We start from the raw sequence: 27569 nt of genomic DNA, 5'->3' as shown, positions 1-27569 counted from the left end.
CTTATTGTAGTTGGCGCCAAAGTTCTTCTTCTCTGCTGTTCAACAGAGCTGGTACTACGGGAGCTGGGAAGTACAAAATAGCGCTTTTTCAAGGGCGGCGACGCTGGAAAAATAGGACAATAGCGTACAAACATATAGATAACTATTTTAAGGCTACAGCTGTAGCTCTCAGGCATAGATGTAGATTTTGTAGGGGGATGCAGGAGACCCGTTCGCCTCAATGTTATTAATAACAATAATAATTTGTATTTATTTATAGGCGCCTTTCAGGACACTCAAGGACACCTTACAGGACACAGTAAAAAAAAAAAAAACAAGTAGCAATGTATCCATAGATCATAAAGTCAAACAATTCAGTAATATACAATAAAAGTTAATAAAATGACTAGACCAGGGGTCGGCAACCTTTACTATCATAAGAGCCATTTCTGACCAAAAATAATTTTCAAAAATCTGTGTGGAGCCACAAAATATATTTGAGACTTTTAATGAAGGTAAAAAGGCCTATTAAGTCCAAATTAGCCTATACTACTAGTCTAAATGATCATTCATTCATGTCTTACCACAAGGTAACGACTCTACAGGGCACTGTTCATGATTATTTGGTACTTTATCTTTGCAGAGCTGGCGGTGGAAGCAAACAAATCTGTCCGCACACTACTAAATTCTCTATTATATTCTGAGACTTTTACTTTTTTGATCTGGCATCCATAGCTAACCAGCTAGGACTCAAGATGAGCCTCTGCTGTGACAATTTCAAGGCAAAGGTGCCAGGCAGTAGATGTGTTACACACATTTTAGTTATTTTCATTTGGTTTGGAGGCTTCACAGTTTTACAATTGGAGAATGCAGGAGTTTCTTTAGGCCTACAACACTGATATATAAAAAATAAAATGTTAAAAAACATGAACATTACTCATTTCCATATATTTTTTTTTTGTCAAGGAGCCACTGGAGAGGTGCTAAAGAGCCACATGTGGCTCCGGAGCCTCAGGTTGCCTACCCCTGGACTAGACAAAAATCCTAATTATAAACACAGTATACTACAATATAAAATAATCTTAATAAAATCATCACCAATAAGTGTGTCTCCATTAAATCAGACTGAGTATGCCAGCTTGAAAAGGTGTGTTTTCAGACAGGATTTGAAAGTGGAAAGGGAGTCAATATTGCGAATGTCATGGGGGAGAGAGTTCTAGAGGCGGGGGGCAGAACAGCTGAAGGCTCTAGAACCCATGGTAGTCAAGCAGGCAGATGGTGATGTGAGTTGGAGAGCAGAAGAAGATCTAAGAGTACAGGAGGCTGTGTAGATATGAAGGCGTTCAGACAGGTACGAAGGGGCTTGATTATGAAGGGCCTTGAAGGTGAGAAGCAGAATCTTGAAATCGATGCGATATTTAACAGGAAGCCAGTGAAGTTGCTGGAGAACTGGAGTGATGTGATCTATGGAGGGGGTTCTGGTTATGACACGGGCAGCTGAATTCTGGACAAATGGAGTTTATGAAGACACTTCAGAGGAAGACCAAAGAGGACAGAATTGCAATAATCAATACTGGATGTAACCAGAGAATGAACGAGGATGGCTGCGCTGTGAGGTGTAAGTGATGGGCGAAGACGGTTAAGGTTTTGTAGTATGTATGCAGACCGAGTGACATTATTGATGTGGGCCTCAAAGGACAAGGTACTGTTGAGGATGACACCCAGACTCTTAACCTGAGGGGATGGATGGACTTTGGAGTTATCAATGGTTAAAGTGAAACTGTTGGGTTTAGCCAGAGTAGATTTTGTACCCACAAGAAGAATCTCAGTTTTATCACTGTCTGAGGAAGGTGCATAAAAGCCAAGATTTAATATCCAGTAAGTAGTCAGAAAGGGATTTGGGGGGGTGGAAATAGGCCTGGTGGACAGGTAGAGCTGGGTGTCATCAGCATAACAGTGGAATTGAATACCAACTTTTCTAAAGATATGGCCAAGTGGTAGAAGGTAAATGATAAATAAAAGGGGACCTAGGGCAGAGCCCTGAGGAACACCACTAGTAAGTGGGTAAGAGTTGGATCTGAAATTTGAACAAAATGAGTGCGGCTGGAGAGATATGACTTAAACCAGTTTAGGACAGTGCCAGTGATACCAATAGAAGCTAATATTTCTGGGGGGATGTTACGTGAAATGCTATCAAAAGCTGCACTTAGATCGAGAAGAATGAGAATAGTTAAAAGCCCAGAGTCAGCTGCCATTAGGAGATCATTAGTGATTTTGACCAGAGCTGCTCAGTGCTGTGACAGGAGCGAATACCAGACTGAAATTGTTCAAACAGATTATTGTGGCTAAGGTGAGTGTGGACCTGAGCTGCAACTTATCTTTCAAGTATTTTAGAGAGGAATAGTAAATTTGAAATTGGATGGAAGTTGCTGAAATTGTTAGGATATGCAACTGGTTTCTTTAGTATTGGAGTTATAGCAGCAGTTTTGAGAGATGTGGGCACAAGACTGGAGGTGAGGGAGGAATGTGCAATCACAGTTATTAAGGAGGAGAGGGAAGGAAGACAGGTAGATGATTTGGATTTACGAATCAGACCAGATATCTCAGCAGCAGTCAGAAGTTTAAAACTAGATAGGGAAGGCACAGGCAGCACAGAAAAGCGAATCAGGTGAACTTTAGTTAGTATTGATAGATGTGGTCAGTTGCTGGTGAATATTTTCAATTTTGGCAGTAAAAAAGTTGATAAAGGTGTTACACTGGGCTGTAGAGAACAGGTGAGGAGCAAGAGTATCATGTGGCCATAGAAGATTGCTAACAGTGGAGAAAAGGGATCCAGTGTTTCCTTCACTTGACTGGATTAAATGTGCATAATGTGCTGATTTAGCTTTAGCTAGAGCATCCTTATAATGAATTAAATGGCTAGTGTACATGTCTTTATGCACCACAAGGCCAGTTTTAGCACAAAGGTGTTCCAGGCGACGGCCTTCAGCTTTAAGCTGGCGTAATTCTGGTGTAAACCAGGGGGCAGAGTGGGTGAAAGAGACAGACCCGGGTTTTCATGTGCATTTGCCCATTCCTCCAATTTAAACATAAAAGGTAGCAGAGGACTTCTATTTTGACAAAATTAAGACATTAAGACATGCTCCACCATCACACTCCCTCCCGCAACCTTCGATCATCCGACAAAAACCTCCTCTCACCTCCACACAGGACCAAGCACCGAACCTGCGGCGACAGAGCCTTCTCTATAGCCGTCTCCTCCCTCTGGAACACCCTCCCTATACACATCCGTGACTGACCAGATCCATCCACCTTCAAATCACTCCTCAAAACCCACCTTTTCAAATCCGCTTTTAACCTTTAAACATTAGCTTTTCGTTCTCTGTTTCTCATGTACCCCCCCACCCACCCCCTTTTTTTTTTGTTTTAAATGTAAAGCGTCTTTGAGAGCTGTAAAGGCGCCATATTAATAAAATGTATTATTATTATTTATTATTATTTACACATAAACTGTTGAATGATTTGTTGCAGAAAAGGCAAACACTGGTGCACAAAAACTCACTTGAAAGCAGAAAATTAAGTGTTTGATGCTCAAAATTTTCTGGCAGAGGACCTCCAGACCCCAGGTTTCATATGTGTCCCCCCAATTTTTAAAGGAACCTACGCCTTTGTATTGGCTTAGCCTAATGTCTTGTTCACTAGTAGCAATGATACACTGCACACTGTAATTAATTAGGACTTCATGTTTTAAAACTTTTTACAATGATATTTCCAAAAGCTATTTTGGTGTAAGGACATAATTCATTTAAAACAATTTATACCATAAAGTTGTTACCCTTTTATTGCTTAACCCCTCATGTAATGTTTTTTTCCACTTCTTGTCGTCTTCCTGGTATTCATTTAGTAATTAATTAATACGCTGTATGTACATATCACTTTGTTGTTTGTTGTTATTGTTAGTTTGTTAACTTCTATGTAGGATATCAGTAATATTGTTAAAAATAACAACAAAAGAAAGGAACATAAGCTGACTTGTAGGTATGACTCATGGTGGAGCTGCTCATTTTGTGTACAACTATGTAATTTAATCTAAAAATGGAAGATTAATATATATAGAAATGTGTTGACCTAGAAAATAGTACTTTTACTTGTTATGTGAAGGACTCTAAAAAGCAGTTTTACTGTAAGTAACCAGACACACACACACACACACACACACAAACAAAAAAAGAAAACCTCTGGTAATGCAACACTCCAAACGCTGGTAACCATGATCTAATCCTCAGGAGGATTAACCTCTAAGAGCAGGATATACACTCATAAACCTTTATAAATCTGAAACACATGAACTCTCTGGGACACATGCAAACCTCAATCTGTCTCTCCACTGCACATCTACTACACAGTGCTGGCCACAAACAAATTCTAATGGACAGTATCAGCCATGGCGTGATTTGAGTCTGTCTGAGCTACTATGCAGTCCAACTGCTCCTTATATCACTGACAAACTAGTTAGGTCACTATGTGATGCCGATGTGATGTATGAATACGTTTTCAACTTTGACAGTGGTTACCATTGCAACTTTACACGTGGTGCAGATGTATACAGTGCAGATCAGACCATCCCTATTGAGTGTTATTACTGTCTGATTGGTGAACTGGGGAAATGTGCAATGAGGCACACTCTGACATTATTTCACCATATTGTTTCCTTGGCCGTGGAACAGAGCAGTAGCCTGAACAGTCAGATGTAATCTGGGCTGACTGCTGTAATCAGCTGGCTGTCCTGGGGAGACACAGAATATGCCACATCTCTGCTCTGGTGCTGATAGAGGAAACCATGCCACATCTATTCTATTAGGTACAATTTGAATGTTCCTTTCTCATCAACCATACAATATGGCACCTAATAACAGCCCCAGTGTTCACTCCGTCTTGATAATAAAAAAAGAGAGAGAGAGAGAGAGAGAGAGCGCGTCAGTAAAAAGCTGTGACACGTCTGGGCTGTCACATGTGAGCATTGATCGCACATCATTCCTATCATTAAGAGATGGCCAAAGAAAAAGAGCAGTGTAGACAGTTTTGTATTGGTAAATACTGCCAATGAGGCTCCAGTGAGAGTGTTTACAGTAAATGGGGGCCAGTGGGAACGGAACTGATTCATTATTAAGGGTGTTAGCATTAAGACTGTCAAGTTAACATTCCTGTTTGCCCCTAATGTAATTGGGGCATTTCATTTCAGCCTTGATTTATGCAGTACGATACAGCATTAAGCAAAAAAGGCATGGGGCTCATTCTTAGAGCTGATGCACCTTTAAAAACAACCTGCAAAAATCAAGAGGGTTAGGCAACTAATTTCAAATCAAATTGAATTCACAGAAATAGGATTGACCTATTCAGGTACCGTACGTTACTGAATGTGAAAAGGAAAAACAAGTCTCCATTTCTCTCACCTTGCCACCTTGTCTTACTGTAACAAGGTTTTTTTCACATCTCCACAGCAAAGCTGGCAGGCACAAATGTCTCAGACACCCAAAGATATCAGAGAAAGAATGATACATCCGTGTGTTAATATGGTTACCATTTTTTCAGGGTCCTTGGGGACTGGAAGAGCTTTCCTAGGTCCTTTGTTTCATTGCAGTTTTGCAGTAAATGTCACAAACTATAAATAATTATGTTCTTAAAGGTTCTCTAGACTTTGAAATTGAGATAAATTGTGAGGTCGCCGCCAAATCTCACCCGTTATTACATAGCTGCATGATTTCTTTCCCTCTGGGATCCTAACTGTTCACATTGATGAGATTTACAAGCTTGCTTTAGAGAAAAAGTCATGTATCTTTATAGCAAAATTAATGTACGTTGAATTTAATCATATTAATCCAAACTCTATGCAGATTTGATTTAATGTAAAACAGGCCACGATGAGGCTGTTTGAAGTTTGGAAAATTAAAAAAGATATTTAAATATATATGTCCACCCCATTTACCCCCTCCCCTTCCCACTTGGACCGGCTCTCTAGCGGAGTGGCTATAATGAGTGGACTGCCTGCTGTCCCTTTGCTGGGTGTGGTGTGAGGGATTAATGAAGTGGTGGCTCACAAGGGAGATCCATCTGCACCCAGACAGTCTTAATGAACTACCAAGGCCCAGACATGGCACTTTTACTGAGGCCTCCACTTATGGCTTATGACATGCTGAGGAAGCAGGACTGCTTTTGTTTTGAATGGGCTCGCCTTTAATGGTGACAAAGTGAACTTTTCAATCTACCAGAGTGCACTTCAGACAGTGTTATGTGTACTACACATAGCAATTTTGTCCCTTTCTATAGGGACTCATTTCGATTTCTTTGATGTAGTGTGGAACCATCACTGAAAATCTCAACCTGCCAAAGAGAGGGTGTCATGTTCCCTTCACAATATGATGGAAGGTTAGAAAATTATCTGCATATATATGTGGCTGTAAATGCACTCTCACAACCCAAGACTGTCACCTCCTATCATGAAGGCTCATACATAGTCATGTAAACCTAAAAGAAAAAATATTCTCACATTATTTGACAGCACATCAATTATTGATTAAGTATGTATAGCCTGCCCCCTGGTTACTATAGCACGGCATAGGAATTTATACAGTGTGCATTAATAAATTAGCAGATCTACCACTCAAAATTAACAGTATGTTTTTGAAGACAAAAGAAGCATAGAAGAAAACAAAAGCAGGCTCTTATTTCTAGTCAGAAACCACAGATTTTGTTGCCTCAAACTAACAACTAAAGTTATCAGCTTTCGTCGGACAGCTGTCACTAGCAGATTTCATCAGCTGCAGCAAGCTAGCGTCAGCTATTATTAGCACCAAACTATGAGTTGGTTGAAAACCCAGTCCCCGGCTGACCTTGTAATGTTTCTAGTTGATTTAATTTAAAATAAGAAGCCTATAAAAAAGGTTTAACATATGCACTCGATAGTGACATACTTGATGTCAGGCATAAAGACTGAAGCAAAAAGGCAGCATCCTCACCATCTGATGATCTATTTAGAAAAAATGGAAATAAAAGAGCGGCTTTGTTCATGTATGGACCTTTTATATTGCAGATATTTTGGCTCGTCATAGCAGAGCAAGAACAGGTGTAACTAATGACAGTAACAACATCCCATTTAGAGGAATACTTTACCCCCCAAATGACCATTTGTATATCAGTTACTCACCCTGTGTTATGTTGAACCCTCTGAAGAAAAAGACCAAAAACTACATTAAAACATCTGGTTACAAACTTTCACACAACTCCTGCAGTATAATCCAAGTCCCAGTCAGAAAGGCCTGACAGTAAGGTAATGCAATGTGATTGGAAAGCACTAAGTATACGACTCGATAAATGATACTTTGATTATACTGCAGAAGTTGTGTTAAAGTTTGTAAACGGATGTTTTAAAGGTCTAGTGTGTAGGATTTAGCGGCATCTAGTGGTGAGTTTGCAACACTGCAACCAACTGAAACTTCTCCCTTGTGCCAAGTTTGGAGGAGGACTATGGTGGCCGATGCAAAAAAATATGATAATGCAATTGGCCCTATCTGGAGCCAGTGTTTGGTTTGTCCTTTCTGGGCTACTGTACAAACAACATGGCAAACTCTGTGCAGGACAAACGGCTCACTCTGAGGTAACTAAAACAGAACGATTCTTAGTTTCAGGTAGTTATACACTAATGGAAATATAGTTATATTATATCCAGTTTCTGCCGATATATCTTCTTAAATACTACACACTGGACCTTTAATATAGTTTAAATAGCTTGAGACAAAAATAAAGTTTTCTTCAAGAATTTAACTTAACATGAGTAAAGATATACAAATGGTCATTTGGGGGTTGAAGTATTCCTTTAAGTATCCCAGTAAGGCATGACAGTGAAGAGGCATGCATATAAGGATCTCCTGAATGAAATGCAGCCATCATTATTGATATTACACCTGTGCTTTTCGAAATCACTGCTGTGGAAAAAGTCTCTTGCAAATGTTGTTTGCTCCAACATAAACCATGGATGGTTTGGTGCTTATAAGAGAATATATTAGTATATAAAGAATATACCACTACAATGTCCTGAATAGCTGTTTTTTAGCCTAATCTGTGGCCCTACATACTCTAATAGGTAATGGCCCATACCCATACTAAAATAACACTAGGTTTATTTTTAGCATTAGACAAACACATTTCTGCAATAGTAACAAAAGAAGACAACAAACTTCTTTGGTGCAGAATATTGTCCATATTAGATCTCCATATACACTGTTTCAGGCCTGTCCTGCCAGGTTGTGAGTGATGAGCTATGATTGGACAGTCCTGGTTCAGGGGCAGGTTTAGTGAACAGTTGATTAATTTTAAAGAAGAACATCCACTTCATTAATGCATATTTTTTAAAAGCCGTCAATAATCCATCAATTAATTACTTAGTCTTTAAAGTAATAAGGTGCAACATTATCCCACAGTATGAATTTGATGATGAGGGGTAATTTCAGCAAATTCCAGCACTTACTGGAGGTCTTTATGAGCAACTGTTTTTCCCAAAAGCCTTTGTTAGTCCGTCTGATTTGGCAAAAAAAAAAAATGACTGCAGCTTTAACGTGCTGTGTGTGACCCAGCATGCAGTACAACTGGAGCAGATCTGGCTTTTCATTAAAACATATCATGACAAAAATCCCGGACAGCTATTAACTCATTACTGCACACTCAATAGATTTCTGTCATTGAATTGAAAAGAAATGACATCTGCTTATTTGGTGGTGTTTCCTTTAGAATGAATTCAGCTCTGTTATTAGTCAAAAGCCCAACCTGTCTTTACTCTGTAGCACCCCTTGATGAAAAACTGTCACCTCAGTATTGCTTTTATTAGGCTGGATGCTGCCAGTCTGGCATCGTGTGCAGGTTTGCATTACCATAGGAAGATTCCAATGTCTGCAGGGTTGAGAAACACATTCAGAATATGCCACACCTCTTAAAGTAATGCTTTGTGTGATGAATAAAATCCATACTGTTTAATGAAATACTGACAGAAATGTATACTATGTATAGCTGTAAAGTAGATACGTCAGTTTGATGCTTGCATGTCAGAAAGAAGAAATAGCAATGTTTATTTATTTTCTAAATGAGTATTCACAGCGAGTTGGGTGTGGTTGGAGCATCAGCTGTGAATGGGAACAAAGGAGTGGCTCAGCTGGCCAGGGTGAGCAGTTTCAAGTGACTGAGTGAAACTGCACATGGAGTACACCTGACCCATCAGTACTGCCATGCTCTCATGGCTGCAGTGGGACTGGGCTCATGGCACATGCACACACACACACACACACACACACACACACACACACACACACACCGACTTCAATTAGCAGTCCCACACACATTATTCAATGACACTTAGATGCAGTCCACAATCCAAGGTCCAGTGGCAGCGCCAACCATCCATTTGTACCGAGGCTGACAGTCTGAGCTGCGATTACAATTTTCAGTCCAAGCATGTTTATGAGTGTGTGTCAAGATGAAAATCTAACCTCATTGCAATCATGAGAGCAGATACTGATGACATAAAGTATGTTTGCTGGTGTCATTAGCTCACTCCCTAACAGCTGCTCACCCTGGGCGGCTGAGCCCATCTTATCCCTCCATCCACAGTTTTGGCTGTGCAAGCCATCAGTCGTGATTCTGGCCACTGTGGGGGCCCCAAGCAAAGAAGCCCATCAAGCCTCTGCCAAATGCATTCTGAGTACACAACACAACTGTAAATGGTATTAAGGATGTATTTTTTTATTGCAAAGTCAGATCTGAACTTGAAATGGAACAATATATTTATTCTTAAAGTATAAAATAAATAAAATATATGAATATGATTAAATATAAAACACAACAAACTCGCACACGTCACCATCACACACGTTCTCTCTCTCAAACACATACAGACAAGGGGCCCCACTTAAGGTTTTTATGGGCCAGCAGAGATGCAATGTATAGCGCCTTTATGGGAGGTTTATGACAGTCTGAATATCTGGAATATATTTTGAATGTTTGGGAATGGTGCAGGAAAACACATAAAAGTAGCTCACGATCGATAATTCATCTTTTCAAACCCGCTATCATGTATTTTAATTATTCATTAAGCTTTCCAAGAAAGCAATGTGTTTCCTTGGCTGCATCCCAGCAGTTAAAGTGTCTGTGGTTGGGTTCGACTGGACGTGTAATGCAGGAAAGGGTGATGATTAAAAGAAAAGAAAAGCTGGAAAAATATAAGGGCAAATGATTCAATACCAAAGCTTAACCTTGAGTGTGCTGCAGCACTGTAATTGTAGCAAACCATACTTTTCATTAGTGTGACTATCTAGCATGTTTCTGAGCACATTTTCAACAGAACTTACTGTACCCAGCACAGCTGTGTGCACAGATTTTTAAGGATAAGGACGAGTAACTACAAATCAGAAACACCAAAAAGTTGCAGTGGTCACCCGTCAAAAAAAAAATCATACTTTTAAGAAGAGGGGCTCTTAAGAATACTGTAGAAACAATTTGGATAAATGGAAAATTATGTTCATCTTGTTGTTTAAAAAAAAAAGAAGATGCTAACAGGATCCACATTTGTTTGACCTGCTGCATTCACACACCTCATCATCCTCCTATTCTCAGGGAAGGAGCAGAAAAGAAGAAAGCGGGCTGAATGACAGCCCAACAGATGAGATAGCTTTGTCTAATCCCTTTCCAAAAGAGCTTCATTGAAATGACTGGGAGCGGGGAGGACAAGACGAAAGAAAAATGGGAGCATTGTGTATTGTATAGCCATCACAGGGCGTCTTTGGTCTTCTCTGTGAAGTGACTTTGACAGCTTTGGGGATTAAGGAGCAGTCCATCGTACACGGCCCAAACAGCAGGGATTAGACTAAATATGCTCACTCTTGTCTCTGGCTCCTTCACTTAGTAAATCAATAAAACATGATTTTTCTACTGTAACGGCACACGTGTGTGTGTGTGTTTGTGTGTGTGTGTGTGTGTGTGTGGGAGAGAAGGTGAGGTCGTGAGACAGAGCAGAGAGAAAAATACCTATATAAAGGGGTAGAACGGCTCCGGAAGCGAGGAGGAGCCAGCTGCCAAGCGTCGGTGCTCGCTGCTGCAGTTGCTGAAATTCCCCTTTTTATGTTGTTCAAGATGCTGCAGCTCCTCTTACAGCCACGCACAGGCATAATATATTACCTCCACGGGAGAGTTATTGTTAAAGGCCAAGAATTCGTCTTGGACAAACTCAGCCAGCCCCCTCACATATTCAGATCAGCAAGTAGCGTTTTGGGATTTTAAAAGCAAATTTTATTCCACAAAAAAAAACCCACCCTTAAACATGTTCATGCATACTGTTTGTCCCATTTACATTTCCAGAGAAACTGCTGACACCAGCTGCCAAAGAGTACCAGGATGGCTCTCAGCATTCTGACTTCTTGCTAAACTTATAGAAAACCAACATATAAAATCATATGTAAAATACAGCAACAACAAATCTGATAAGAGAAATAATTTCCTCCAAGTAGCAATGAATGGGCTCTTAAACTTTCAGGCATGCTGGAGTTGCTGGCGGGTCACTGGTCGACTTGGCTGTGTGCATGACTTGGATGTTTCCTGCATGTAGTGCATGTAGTGTGTTGATGTATTGCAAATCGGGCACCACTTCCTCTGTCCACTATGTGGCACTACAGAACACACACTAATTATATGTCATGTTGCTATATGTCATGTGTAGACCACAGCGATTAAATTTCTTGTAAATTGGATGATCTTTGCCACATAAGGCTGACTTCCTGTTTTCAGTAGGTGGCGCTATCACTAAGAGTCAGGCGTGGAGAAATCTCAGGCCTGGACTCTTATCTGGCATGTTAAATTTGGGGCAGATTCGAGTAGGCCCCTGTGTAAAGTCCAGTTACAACAGCTTCCTGTGTTGTGTAGAAACATCAAAATTTACTGTGCAGCCACGGCATCACTGTTTCAAAAAACTGGCAATCTTCACATTAAAGCATTGTCAAGGTTTTTAGGCTTTTCTGAGTACCTTTGGAGTTGAATCTGGTGAACACGCTAAGAGAAGCACATCAAAGTACAAAACATGTCACTTCCTGTTGCCTGTAGGTGGTGCTATGACTAACTCAATAATGGCATGTAGATGTCTTCAAGCTGGGACTCCTACCAAACATGAAGTTCAGGGCAGATTGGATCATTTACCATGGAGTCGTAAACCACTTCCTGTTTCTGGCAAATTATAAAAATTTGATGCCCCAAGATGGCCACACCATTTGACGAGAACTCAAACTTTTCATCTCAAAGGTCTTTAGATGGCACAGATAAAATTTGTTGTCCATCAGGTGAAATATCTTGAAGTTCATTAAAGTATGACCCTGTGTAAGCAAATTTGAATTCCCAAGGATAGCAAAGGAATAGCCACCCTTACCCAATCTTACCCTAACCCTTCTCAATCCCACTGCACTTGCCTAAAGCTGACCACTCCAACCAACAAAGGCAAAAAGAACTTGCCTAACATAGGGAGAGTAGGGCGGGTCATTGCTTCACTGTCCTAGGATTAAATGGCAAAAATACTCTTGCATTGCCCAGTTAATTTAAAATGGCTGACTTCCTGTTAGGTTTAGGGTATACCGCTTGTGATTTACATGTGGGGTGGCACGGTGGTGTAGTAGTTAGCACTGTCAACTCACAGCAAGAGGGTTCCTGCTTCAGTTCCAGGAGGGAGCCCCTCTGTGTGAAGTTTGCATGTTCTCCCCAGTGTCAGCGTGGGTTTTCTTCAGGTACTCTGGCTTCCTCCCACAGTCCAAAGACATGCAGGTTGGGGATAGGATAATTGGTGACTCTAAATTGCCCATAGGTGTGAATGTGAGTGTGAATGGTTGTCTGTCCCTATGTCTCAGCCCTGTGATAGTCTGGTGACCTGGGGTGTACCCTGCCTCTCGCCCAATGTCAGCTGGGTGAGAGCACACACCCCCCCCCCCCCCCCATACATGTGCATGTGCCTCCAAATTTTTGTACATCTAGGGGTAGTATACCACAGGGGCTATTTTGTTGAAGTTTTGTCGGGGGTGCTACTAAGCCATTTTGTCACACCTGAGACCCATAAAATAATATTTTTTTCACCGCCTCTAATTTTTTAAGTTTTAAAGCACCTTTAGCCCCTCAAAAATGTGATTCATTCAGCAAAATAATAAAAATTCCTTCAGTTCCAAAAGGTTCCTTGCACCAGTTGGTGTCATTATCAACACATTTTTCACCCCTATACATTTTCAGGCAGGCAAAAACTTTCTGTTTATAAGACTGAGCTGTCATAACTTATCATATGAGTGAATGGAAGGTCTGAAAAGTAGTTTCACTGCGGAGGCGACTTTGAGCTCCTGGGGCAGCTCCTGTTTGAAACTGACTGTTAATAAAGTCAAATAAAGTTGTACTGTGTGCTTTGAGAAGTAAAAAATATTAAGCCCACATAAGAAAAAAGAAAAAACTTACACACACACACACAAAAAAAAACATGCCACCAAGATCTAAGTGAAACCATCAGCAACCGGCATGACTGTGCTGCTGGTCTCAATGTAGCTGTGCAGTATCACACAACAAACGACTGTATGAGATGTCTATTAAAGAAAGCCTTTATTATCTGCTTCTGATTTTATAGCCGTTCAAAGGCAGGCACATATATCTTTGTTTAACGCGCTGTGTGCATTGCAGTTACACTATAATCATTCCTTGTAGTGATCCACTAATAGCAGCATGTCTAAACAAATCAGTGGACTAACAGATTTAAATTACATATGTTTCACAGGCTGCTCTACACTTAAATAACCCCCGCACAACTTTGATTATAAAGTTTGCGATGTCAAGTGTCCTGTTTTCTTAAGGGAGTGGTTTAAAAATTGCTAAGTGGAACGAAAGCTAAAGAGCAAACATAAATGGAGCTTTACTCAGCCTCAAATCTGCCTCTAATCCATAAAATTACACCTGTCACTAGAAAGTTAGATCTATTAAAACTACTTCCTGATCCGAGAAGGAAAAACCATTAAAACACACAAAGGCCTTCAATCAGCACTTAATTAACACAGCAACCTTTTTCCCAGTGCTGGCAATCACTTCCCTATCTGCCAGATTAGTTTAAGGACGTGAATACAGATAGGAAATGGCCAAAACAACATTGAGGATATGGCAGGGGAGAAAATAAGTAAAAAATGAAAAAAGAGAGGGATGAAGAGAGAGAGAGAGAGAGAGAGAGAGAGAGAGAGAGAGAGAGAGTGAAAAGAGGGGACGCCGCAATGGTGTGTTAACTTCTCCCTCCCCACAGAGGTCTCCACAGACATATCCGATGGCCTTTATGTCAAGTGTGTCATTTCAGCAGCGGGAACATCACTTAAATAACCACTAACACTGTACATTCTAGTGCCTGTGTATCTCTTGCAAAATGTGAACAATCAGCCAAAGTAATTTCTGAAATGATGGACATGTAAAGGACTGTAAAAAAAAGTTTCAGGAGATTTAGCAACGGCAGCCTCAGTGATGACTCAATGTTTCAGAAGGACAAAAGTGAGAGAAAGATAATTTGTAGCAGCTGTTAAATGCAAGTAAGGCTTCATTCTGTTATGAAGTCTAAAATCTAATCTGTAAAAAATATATTTTAGAAAGAGCACACACTTTTTTTAGCAGGAGAAATACCTCTGCTGTGTAAACTCAATGTGATAATAGTGGCTTTAGGAGAATCAGTATCAGTAAATCAGTAAACAACAGATGAATATACAAGTCTTCAATTGAAATATTAAAGATACACAAACAAAGCTGCAATAAGTTATGTTGTTATATTAATACTGGAAAAAATGACAATGAGTAATGTGTGAAGTGTCACTAGTACTGATAAACCCACAGAGAATTATCACCCAGTTTCTGCAGTTTTCTTCAATTCTGCTGGGAATTTTAGCATCTTTAGGCTCACTGGTTTCATTTTTTCTTCACCACTCTTGTCAAAGTTATTTGCAGTGGGAGCTGTCTGTTATTTTGACGAAAAAAAAAAAACCTCTGTAAACTCACTGCATGCTACCTGTCCCACACCAAATACCAGACAAATAAGGCTAGCTGGTTGGTGAATATATTGAAGCAGGTAACATTCCTTATAGTTCCCTCAGGAGTTGGTGGAGACCAAAATAGAGCTAAAAGGAGTAAATGCTGGACCTGCATCCACCAAGTGGGCAGACAAAGAAATCCAAACAGCCAGACAGCCATGTTCCTACTGCAACGCAGCCAGTGGGGCTCACTGAAGCCTCTCTACTCAATGCAGTTGCACTTGGTGAAATTGTCCCTCCTGGCTCCCTTGCAGTCAAGATGGCGGTGAAGATAACAAAGCTGGGTGGGGAGGGGGCATCATCTTGTAACGTGACTTACTTTAGTGGATCATAAAATAACGTGTATTAATCTTCAGATGCTTTGGTTCAAAATGAGACCAAATTTGGATGTCAGTTTTTAAGCCACGTCAAAGGCCAACATGGGGCCTGCAACAGATGGTAAGGCTTCTTATTTTGCCTTTTGCTCTCGGGCTAGCCTCTGCTACGTTATTTTGTTAATCACTTAGGACTCCTACCTCCCGTGTAAGAGGAGTGAGGAGCCAGCAGTCAGTAACGGTATGAATATTAAGCTGATTGGTCCAGTAGAATGTGAGATTAGCTGCAGGCAGACAGATACACACATTCACACTCACACACAAGGCCAAATGCATGACCCCCTCCAGACCTATGCCTGACATAGTATTAGGCAAGTTATTGCTAGCATGTTTGCTGTATTAACTTAATAAGGTAGTAAGGAATATGTCATGTTGTGTTTTACTTCATATCTTATCACTCTCATCCCACTGTGGAGAGATAACCAATGGGAAAATCTTCCAAAAACTTAAGGTAATTGAGGTAATTTATCTGCTGACCTTTGCTGATCGTAGCCGGACTCCTTCCTGCGGCAGTGGAGAGTCACCACTCGGTGGCCTTCACTCCTCACATCCTGGCTAACTATCCACTGAGTAGGATTGCTGGGACGAGCCCCGAGAAACGTCACTCCCTCTTTCAACTTCACTCTGTGGAGAAAGAAAAGACATGTTTATGAATATATCAGGCCGAAAGAAGCTCCTCATTTCAGAGAGTCATTGGATGTATCGAGCTGATCCATGCACAGCAGCTGCATCCAGACAGACAATAATTTTTTCTTTTTTTGTCATTTTGTCTAGCAATACATTATCCAGATGGTTCACTGCACTGCCTCATCTTCAAAAGATGTCCCAGCTGTTATCTTGGTTTTGATCACACTGCTTTTCTTCCCCAGGAGGACGACTGGCTGTTTTAAACATGTGTGTTGTCTCATGTGTTCCCCTGGTCAATCGAGTAATCAAACCACGGCAAACACCTGCCATTTTAATGCGTAGCTTGTATTTTCTAAACAGTCTGATAAGTGTTGTTGTGCATCTTTGCTAAAATCTCATTTGTTTTGACTGCAAACAGAGCTTTTTTAAAAATTAACTAATCAGAAAGTAACTCTCTCTGGCACGTCAGGGTCTGCCATCCACAGTGAATGTGCTGTTTGTCGTAAAATGAGTGTGCTGTGTAAGTGGGATGTGACCATCCCATTATGCCACTCCTTTCCCTCCTTTACCTCCCTCAGTAATAGATTCACTCTCTTGCAGTCTGAAAAGGACATTATGAAAAGGTTTCTTTGACTGCAGCAAAATTACAGCGTCAATGTCCTTGGCTCAGTGGACTACAAAGGAGGGAAATGCCCAAAAAAAAGAAAAGGAAATGAAAATCTCCCTTACAGGTAATTCATATTGTAAAGTATATAAACTGTATCCACACAGAGTGATCTAAGGGTAAAAGTGTTGACATAAAATAGATTTAGACTAATGTTCCATAACATGTGAACAGTGTGATTTTGTTTGAGGGTGACAGCAAAGTTCCAGGATTGAAGAGAAGACTAAATTATAAAAGAAGGCCCAATCACTTTCCCCAGCCAATCCATACCAGGTTGGCAGATGAGACCAAAGATAGGACTTTGCTTTCATCTTGAATTTGTTGCTCCACTTTAACATGCACTATGTGATTGCCTGTCTGTATGCCAATGAATATATCTGCCCTCTCCAGTCAAGCTCCTTTCTTTGATGTAATGTCATGTTGTGAAGGGGGGTTATATGCCAAGTGAAGATGGGTAATGTGACAGATGGTATGCTTCCCTCAGAATGAAGATAAACACTACACCTAGGGGTCAATCAGAATGGGTGTGTGTGTGTGTGCAAGCAACCATCTTTTTGTGTTGTTGCCTTTCCATTATTATTTGATGCCTTTTGCCAGCTGCTTCACTCTCTGTTGTGTGTGTATATGAATGAAGGCCTACTGACATTTATAGATTTTGCTACAACATCACATATTAAGTCTAAGGCAAGACCAGGCAACACAATATATTTGTCATTTCAGTATAGGCAATCATAGAGTCCAAATCATAGAGTCCTAAATTATTTCCATGATTTGGCTGAGAAGCATCAGCACATGTTGGGCCCCGTGCAATCGCTTTGCCTTCTTTTTACAACTTCTGTGACTTGAGGTGAACTGTGAAGTTAATCTTACACCTGAAAACATCAACAAATGTTGCACTTATGAATGAAAGAAAACCTTGAGCCATTCATCATCACTCAGCAGTGAAGTTGGTTCCGTCACAGTCGGAAGAAAGAGGGTGAAAGTGTGGATGAGCAGCATACATTTGTGTGCGTGGGGTGATGTTGAATTCAAACGTGTGATTACTTCGGTGTTATTGCTCCTGTTCAGCGGGTGATAGTGACTGAAGAACGGCATAAACAAATATGACGTTATGAGGCATCCCAAATTTTCCATTGGTTTTCTTCCACTATGACCTATAAACTGTATGTAATAAGAGCAAAAGCTACTGTGACATCACTCATTAGTTTTGTTAGTTTTTTGCCAATCAAGAGGTAGCCGGACCCCAAGGCATGCCCTGCTTTATCATCTATATTTTACTCTACATGGGACCATAATTTACTAAATCAACATCATGCTGTATTGAAGAAGACTTGAAACTAGTATTTGAGCCCATAAACTCATTAGGAAAAGGTTTACTGATGTAATAAAACAAGCAAGAAGTAGGGTCATTTTCTCATAGGCTTACATATAGTCGGGTCACCCTGCTGGCCATTAGAAAGGTTTAAGGCACTTAAGGCATTGGCTTCACTTGTTGCCACTTACTATGACCACCGTGCTTGAGAAAATTAGGCAGTTGTCACACCCAACTATCATTTCTGCTCCATGGGCCATTATCCAGCAGATATTGTGCAGCCTTAATTTGGCATTAAACTATAGAGCGAGTTATGAGGATGATCAGATATTGCTTCAGTAATGTACAGTGAATACATTTTTTTAAGAAGTGGACTACAGAAGTAGGGACGTAAACTATTGTAATATAAATACAGTACAAGTTAAAGTGAGAACAATAGCTCATAATACAAAGCAGCCACAAAATATTTTGTCTTTGCAACCTCAAAAATCCTCAGTGTTCACAGTGAAGTTTCCTAAAATGCTATATTTATATTCCCTTTCATCCTCCTCTGACTGAAAGCAACAAGCACCCGTTTGCTAAATCACCCCAACTTGTCTACTTTAGCTGGGACAGGTGGAGAAGTGGCTACACCAAAAAGTAAATTACAACACTTCATCTTCGCCTCCTGCAAATCCTGAAATGCACGGAAAAATAAAAGCTTACAATGTCACTCCAAGGGTGGATTTTTTTATTCCCCATTCAATGGAAGATCCACTGTTCAAGCCAGAGTGAAAGGAAGTGCTGAGGAGGAACTTACTGGCAGTGAGCATACAACTGTAACACAAAGAGCTCATGCACAGTCCTCCTCGGGTCCCAGTGGGAGCAGCGGGGTCTTGTATCTGGTTTCTTTACACTTCAGTGATCAGGATGTCTATCAGTGCTTTCCAGAGAGGCTTCAGAATGTTTTAAACACAGTCGAGTCTCAGAGGGGAGCCAGTCATTACTCCACAGACCATATCCGAGCTTACTGAGTAGGTGTTAGAGTATGGTTGAAGTGTCTTTTATTGACTTAATGGTCAATTTGGCCTTGTAACCAGCCAGCGAAGGAGTCTCCTGCAGGTTAAATAGCAGTCATCCAAAGCTAGTGACTATTAGATCCATGTTGTAACCTCAGCTAGTGAATATATGCCTTCAAATAGGCCAGCTTCTAAAAATATACCAATTTTCATATTCATCAAAACTCAGTTGTGGAAAATGTAACTGAATAGTTGAATATTTACTGAATTCTTTTTCTTAACTACAAATCTGAGGTGCACTTTAGTACAGTACTTGAATTAATGTACTTAGTTAAATCCACCATTGATGCTCATATGGTGATGTTTAACAGGTATAATGTTTACCATGTTTACTGTCATGGTTTAGCATGTTAACATGCTCACATTTGCGACTATAAGTGAGGCTGGACATATTAAAAATTTGACCGGATGATGGCACAAGATGAAAAGTTAGAAGATCACCAAAGTTGTTACAGTTATGTCTTCCTGAGGACATGAATGTCTGAATCAAATTTAATGGATAATTCAGCCAATAGGTGTCTAGACATCTCATCAAAACCTTATGGTGGTGCTAAAGTGAGACAGCCAGGGACAGCCAGGCTATCACTGAAATCATCCTGATTCATAGACTGCTGACCATGAATGTCTCTACAACACTGGTGCCAATCCATCTTGTAGATGTTGAGATATATCATTGGATAGGTGAAAACTCTGCTGAGTGGTACTCTGCTGGTTGCATCACAGGAAAAGTCAAAAGATTACTTTTTTGTGATGACAGGAGTCATGTCCTGGAGACCATGAATGTCAGTACCAAATTCCATGTTAATCCATCAAATATTTGTCAAAACAAGACAGTACAAAACAAGATGTGAACAAACTGGTGTTGTTAAGAGAAAGGCCAGGGTATCACCAACACCTGTAGAATTCATTCTCTGGGAATCATTAATACATGCACAAAATTTCAAGGGCTTCCATCCAAAAGTTGTTGAGATATTTCAGTCTGGACCACAATGGTAGCCCAACACACCATCTGACAAAATGACTCTGCCATCTTTGGAGCCATGCTGCCAGTATCGCTAGTAAAAAAAAGTCTTCTACACTGTACAAAATGTGTGATGCTTCAGGCACCTGCATCTGTATGTTTTTCTTAACTTTGCTGTCTTGTACACATTTAATACAACTAAACTGTATCACTCTGACTCAGATAAGTCAAGGGCATGCCAGACAGCCATTGGGTAGAACTCTCCTCAAAGTTTGACAAGCTGACACTCCCCTCAAAAATGAAGGAAGAGGGAACACTTTATATCAGTACACCTGGGCTCTCCTCAGTCTCTGAGTAGGTCTCCTGTGAAGCTGCGGAGCTACAGTCCAGACTGAATGTTCTGAATACCAAGTATTACACAAGTAGAGGGGAAGTAAAGACACAACGACCCGCAGAGGGAAGAAGGGGAACAGTGTAAAAAGGCGACAGCGTTTAGCTGACAGTTTAAAGTCACACTAGACGCAACTCCTCAAAACTGTCAGAAATCATAAGAGAACCTGACGAGTATTCATCGGCGCCGTCATAAGTCTGAGTCAAGGTGAGCGGAACAAAGAAAAGTGGATGCAGGTAGTACAGAAGCAATCAGAGAGCACAGAGTGGTCCACTCCGGATTCTTATGCCATTTCATGTCATCATGAGTCCGTTTTCTTGGATAAAAAGGGAAGAAAATCACGCTTCAGCTACTGTGTATTATATTCTCTTATTCTTTTTCTCCCTCAACGCTGTCTCTATGCTCTCTCTCTATCACCCACCTACACTCACACCTGATTGTATGTTTGGACTCCTCAGGGACTCCCTTAATAAATAGGGATAAGATAAGTAGGAAAGCTTCTTCTCAACAGGGCAATAAAAAGGGTAAACATTTCCGGGGTAAATCCAATAAGACTGAGGCTTAACGACTACGGGAGTCCCCAGCCAGTGTTCTGTGTCCCATGACACTGGCTACACTCCAGTTACCTCTCTGGCCTATTTCCACGTGGCTCTGTTGGGCTGCTCCTGGCTCACATGCATCAGGGGGTTTGGTGAACTATTCTGACCATTTCTCTTCACTGACTCCTCTTAGGACCATATGCATCCACAATCAGCTGCTCCCCAAGGAGGAGATTCCCGTTTTATTGTGCCATCCCGCCTACATAAACAGTGTGCAGAGAATGCAACAGCTCAGTGGGGAACGGGGGAAAAGAGAGAAGCTGCAGTGTGGGGGAATGGCAGAGAGACAGCGGGAGGACAGTACTTTGTGATGGTTTGTGGTTGACGGCTAATGGAACAGTGTAAAGCACCGCACTCATCTACGAGTCTGCTGCTTCACAGACCATAACTGCCGCAAGAGCAGACACCAGAACGAACACGCACACATACACATACACAGTGGCAAACGAAAAATAAATCGAGCCAAACGCCTACACTCCAATTCCGAACAACACATCAAAAGAGGCTTATTTTATTGCTACAATGTTCAATAAGACATGGAAACTTTTGCAAAGTCATAAAAAAAAATCTAAAAAAAGAATACTTTTAATGTTTTTTCGGATTTTGTGTTTGTCTGTGTCTGGGAACGTACGCAGGGTGTCATGTCTTAATACACTGTGGTATTATTGATGGATTTACCCCACCAACTCTCCCTCTTAGCTATTAGACAGCAGTGAGCAGGAGTGCGAGGCTGCTTGCTTGTGAATGTATGTATATTAGGTAGCCACACTAGCTGCATGGCTCAAAGGGGGGCAATATCAGCCTGTCGATCCACTACTTTTATCTAGACAGCAGTCATCTCAACATCTATTGGAAGGATTGCAACAAAATTTGGTACAGATTTACATTATGCCAAAACAAGTGACCCTTGACCCTTGACTTTTCAACTAATGCCACCAAAAGTTCAAAATATCTATATAAATTGTCCTGTAAAAATATCTCTGCATCTACTACTGTAGATGAATTGGCAGAAAAGTTTGTCCAGACACTTAAGGTCAGCCAATGTGTCATAATGACTTTGGTGATGGTGACCCCCTGACTCTTTCTAGAGTTTGTGGAGGACTGCACTTATCAAGGCAGCCTTATTAGCATGGAGAGGGGGAGGATGTTGCGGCAAGTTTGGAGAAGGCTCAGGCTGTGTATATGCAATAGCAATGTCAAGTCTATCTGAATGTGAGGTTCTGAATGTTGGAGAAAAAAAAAACAGAACTGATATGAAAAGTGAGGCATTCCACTATGGGTGCCTGAGAAAGGGTACGTGTCTTCTTTAAGATCACAATCTTGGAGTTCTACAGAAAAAATCAAAAGCAAGAACATCAGCACTGGAATAAGGCAGCAGTGTCTGTGATGGCTGGGCTATGTGCTACAAAAGGAGTAAAACTACACCCCAAATATTGCACTGAGAGAAAGGAAAACCTGGAAGACCAAATCTGACCTGACAGAACTGTGATGGACAGCAAAGGAAGCACATTTTGGCCAATATCCCTGTAGGGTATGAAGAAAGATTACATAAGTAAAGCACCATCATGAGGTTGACATTTCTGGTTTGGAGTGAAATGTCTCATGAACTATTGGATGATTTGTTTCCCCCAGGATGAACTGTCATAACTTTAGTGATCCCTGAACCTTACACCATTTTACATTCTAAAATGGAGCGTGAGATGGATAGGCAGGTTTGGCATGGCATCGGCGGTGAGGCAGCCGCTGCACTGGACCATCGTGAAAATGATTCAATTCAACAGTCCATCTATGTCCCAACCCCCACCTATGGTCATGAGCTTTGGGTAGTGACCCAAGGAATGAGTTCACAGATACAAGCCGCTGGAATGAGTGTCTTCCGTAGGGTGGCTGGGCTCAGCCGTAGACACAGGGTAAGGAGCTCAGGGTAGAGCTGCTCCTTCATGGCAAAAAAGGGTCAGGTGAGGTGGTTTGGGCATGTGATCAGGATACCTCAAGGACACCTCCCGTTAAAGGTTTTCCAGGCACATCCAACTGGTAGGAGGCATGGGGGCAGACCCAGCCAAACTCTCATCTGGCCTTGGAATGCCTCAGGAACCCCCAGAAGGTGCTAGAAAGGGTTGCTGGAGTACCTTGCTTAGCCTGCTGCCCCCGTGAAACATCCCCATATAGGAGGATAAAAATGGATGGATGGATGGATGGATGGATGGACCTTATACCTGGTAAGCATCTACATGTTAGCATTGTCATTGTGAGAATATTGGCATTTAGCTCAAACATGCTGTGTTTAAGTATGGCCTGTCAGAGCCATTAGAGCTGCTGTAGACTCTTAGGCCAGCTTCATACTTTATGTGTCTGTGTGTGTCAGCTTTGGTCTGCATGACGTAAATGATCTTTCAAGCAGTGATTGACATGCGTTAGAGAGTTCTCCTGGCTCTTATTGGTTGGTAACTCTCTCATGTACTACCATCAGGTTGTAGTGACAGTTTCACATAACATGTAATTTGCTTTTAAATAAAAATTACCTACTGTAGCTTTAAGGTTCAGTTAAGAGAAACAACACAAGTGCTCACATTTATAAAGTACTGTGAAAAAAACATTGAACACTAAAATTGTTAGAGTAGTACGCAGTACATAAGTATGCCATTTTAAATGCAACCCTAAGCTTGTTTGATTTTATTTCCTTTTCATAAAGTAGAGAACAAAAGAGTAAACAAGGAGAAAGGCGGGTAGGGGAAGAGGCTGAGCGCCTGAGTCAGTGTGTTTGCAGGCACAGAGCATGACTGTGCACTCTGCAGTTACTTAAATCAATGTCGAGCTGCTCATCTCGTCCATTCAACAGGGAGGGAAAACAGATACTATAGATTACAAGAGACCAACTTGTGCAGCATTCCTTTGACGTACAGGGGCTCAGAGGCTCTGAACAGTTAAAATCGTCTGAAAATGTTAATAGGAAAACAGAGTGATAGAAATATAATGCACTGACACAACACTTTTGAGTCCCTTTATGAAAACTGTAATATAAGCATAAGGCAGGGACAGACTTTCAATGTCTGCTGGCTATCAGCGTGGTCAGGTAAACATAATATCCTCAGTCTATCAGCCTCACATCAGCCTTTTCTCTTAGTATGAATTATTCATTTGCTCCATCTTTGTATGCGACATAATGTCAACATGAATGATAAGAAAGCATTTAGAATTTCCCACCTGTATCTGTGTAAATATTAGCAGTTATTACAGCACAGAGAGAGCAATATTTTAGCTTTTTACTTTGTATAATAGGACTGTTTTAGGAAGTGTTGCGGCCTACCAGAAGTGACTGTAAAATAGGCCTAATACAATGCAGTATATTAGACAATTATGTGCCTTTTGCCCACGTGTCAATAGGGGAGCTACTAGGTGCCAGTAACATGCTCTACCTACACTCGCAGTCATTTCCCCCACATGCCAGGAGACACATTTCATTGGCTTTTCATTTCTGAATCACACAGCAGAGATTACAGAAGTACCCATTGTTATGCTGAGTGGCCATAAAAGAGAGGGGAAACACATTTTGTATGGAGATCTGTTTGCCAATTACTCCATCTTTTGTGTAGACACGGTGTGAGCAATGAGAGGGGAGCATCGAAAATCCCATTTGAAGAATTCATATGATTGCTATCATGGAGCGCAGATTTGTGGTGTTCTCGCAGAATGTGTCCGCCTAATTGGATTTTCACGACATTCAAGAGCACAGCGAGAGGGGGAAATCCACGCAGGAGGAGGAAAAAAAAGCGGCAGAGAGAAAGAGAAACAGTCAATAATACTCGGATGTGAGATAATTTAAGACTTGGAAAATATTTGCACAGCTTTCCCTCTCCTGCTTCATCAGATATTTTTTTTCCAATCAAACCATATTCTAATTTAATTCAACAACTTCAAGAATGTCTCTTTTTATTATTGCAATATGACTGACTGCAGTTAGCTAGTTTGAGGGTTTGTGTAATAGTTCCTCTAGCCTGTAAATAACAGCATCATCCCTTGTTGGAGGATATTACAGTGTATTTGAGAGGAGCTGATTTAGAGTGAGCAGGTAGTGGGGCTCAACAAAGGCTGCTGGAAAGTGTGTATTCCCACTCTTTTTCTGCATGGGGGCAGGCAGGCAGCCGCAGGCTAATCTGCAGATGAACATGTGTGTGTGTGTGTGTGTGTGTGTGTGTGTGTGTGTAGGTAAACACGATGCCTTCTTTTTGAGCACAACAGCAAACGCCCTCAAAACTCACACAAGCCAGGCACAGGAAAATGTTCTGGCACACACAAAAACAAATGTACACGTGCACATATGTATTCATGCATGTATGGCTTACACATGTATGAACACACATCCTCAGACAAATGCAGAAACTCATAGGAGCCGGCCTCTGTTAGGCTGTCATGAAGAGATAATGTCACAATGTTGCCTTTGGCAATAGAGATCAACCCGCACACTTGTTTTCCTTCTCTTTTTTGCTTCTTTTCATTTCATTTCCAGTTTGAGAAAATAGGGGGAATAAATAGTTGCATGCCCAGAGGAAATGGATAGTAAATAGGAAACTATATTGAAGGCTCTGGCTCTGCCACTTACACATCGATGTTTCATCTCTGGTGTGATCCAGTGTGTTGGTCAATGGGTGCATTACATAAAGGTGAAGATCCTAAATCCCCAACAAATTGCTTCAGATCATAGGGGTGCCTTCTCTGTGTCAGTGCTAAGTGAAAGGTGGTGGCTCTAACGGTATTAAAAAATGTGCCTCCAGTTCCAGAGTTCATCTCAGTCAAATATGTCACCAAGTCATCTCAAGTCTTTCAGAGCTCCTAGGTTACTCTAGTTACCTTATATGACAAAAAGGAGTCTGCATGCGCACCTACAGTATTTGTACTGCTTTGTAAGTTAGTTAATATTGTTCAGCCTCTTGTACACACTTATGGCTACATTCTGGCTGAGGAAAAAAAACAAATCGCTTCCAACTGCAAGTTGTCTCTTAACTGCAACAGTAAACTGGTACGCTGCCACAGTGAAAGGTATAATTATTCTATGTTGACGTAGTGATAAATTCTGCTTTTCTGTTTTTCGTCTTGCAGATTATATATTATTTCAAAATGTCAGAGAATGTTTCTTTTGGAAATGTTGAATTAAATGTTCCACACTAGAAATGAACAGGCAACCAAGCGGTGAATTAAAAATCTTAAAGGTATACTTTGCAGGATTTCCCTAAAAACAATGTATAGACAAAAGTAACCCCTCTCAATCATCACTTATGACCCACTAGAAGTGTGTGACAGTGTATTTATCTGCAGAGACTTTGCCCACTGCCTGTATTTTCTTATTTATTATTTTCTGGTGTTGAAGACATTTCTGGGTGTGTAGCCCCAAGCAAATAATAGTGTTCAGGCGAGGTTGGGACTTAATATGATATCTTATGAAAGTGCACATAACAGTTTGTATGATATCTATCAAATAGTGCCCTACGAGTAGTGTTGTCAGGATACATACTTGGCATCAAGTTCAGTACTGCTTAATGTAAAGTTACGCACAGGTTTACGAAAGTAAAGTTATGTAGGTTAGGTATACGGGAAAAAAAGCATGGTGATGAGTCAGTCCTGTGTTCGTTTGACCCATCCAACACCCCAACTTGCCACCTGTACTTTTACTCTTTATACTACTGCCTCCTTTATGCCTGTCAACACATTGGTCATGTGATCACAGCATTGCCGAGTACATGGGTTATACACAAATTACTGGCTGATCATTATGCATGTTGGAAACAAATTGTGTTGCATTACTTTTTGTAGGTATACTTACGAACAGTGCTTGAGAACAACCTGACCAGGTGGTAGCAGCACGCATCCAAGAGGAAGCTACAAAAACACCACCAACGCAGCGCCAATAAAACGCAGCTATAGCAAGGCAAAACACCAATTGGACAAAGCTGGTACCAAGATGGAAGTGAATTTGGAGTTGGCTTTTAATTTCACTGGCGAGCAGTAAAGGAAAGGATGAAGAGTTGGCCTGCTCTCTGTTGGAGAGGTAGATACCGGCCATTAGCTTAGCTAGCTTGCATAAATATCAGCTTTTCTATTAAAACAAACGTAATGTTCCTACATTACTATAGTAGTTTGCAGTGTATGTACACGCAGTGTAGAGAGGAGGGGCCAAGTGTTAATGTTGTTTTTACAAACAGTAACCAACAATTCCAACATAGTATAATGTTAGAAACCAAGGAAGGTATTTCCCATAACCATTATGGAAAACATCTGTTTTGCCATCAAAATTACATCAAAAGTCAAAGCTCGGGGAACAAAATGCTATTTCAGTCACCAGGTTTCGCCTGTAGTTGCAGTAATGGTCACTTTGCTTTGCTGGAGTTAAAAAATGCTCCCCATCTAAAACCAAAAAACATTCAGCCTTCCACCTGAAGTATACCAATGCAATATTAATACAGCAGGTGTCCATCAACAGGGTGGATGGCAGCTGT

General features: G+C 40.9%; 1 protein-coding gene across 1 annotated transcript in view; it reads right to left on the bottom strand.

Annotated features, from left to right (window-relative positions):
• The window catches only part of LOC117252527 (transmembrane protein 132C), a 181078-nt gene that overhangs the window by 68071 nt on the left and 85438 nt on the right, over window positions 1-27569 (bottom strand). The window contains exon 3 of the mRNA XM_033619527.2: window positions 15944-16090. Coding sequence (XP_033475418.1) covers window positions 15944-16090 — 147 coding nt within the window. The remainder of the gene's footprint in view (window positions 1-15943; window positions 16091-27569) is intronic.

This window comes from Epinephelus lanceolatus, chromosome 9, assembly GCF_041903045.1.
Source record: "Epinephelus lanceolatus isolate andai-2023 chromosome 9, ASM4190304v1, whole genome shotgun sequence".
NCBI classification, from domain to species: Eukaryota; Metazoa; Chordata; class Actinopteri; order Perciformes; family Serranidae; genus Epinephelus; species Epinephelus lanceolatus.
Note: the sequence above shows the minus strand (reverse complement) of the source record. Positions and strands in the feature narration are given on the sequence as shown.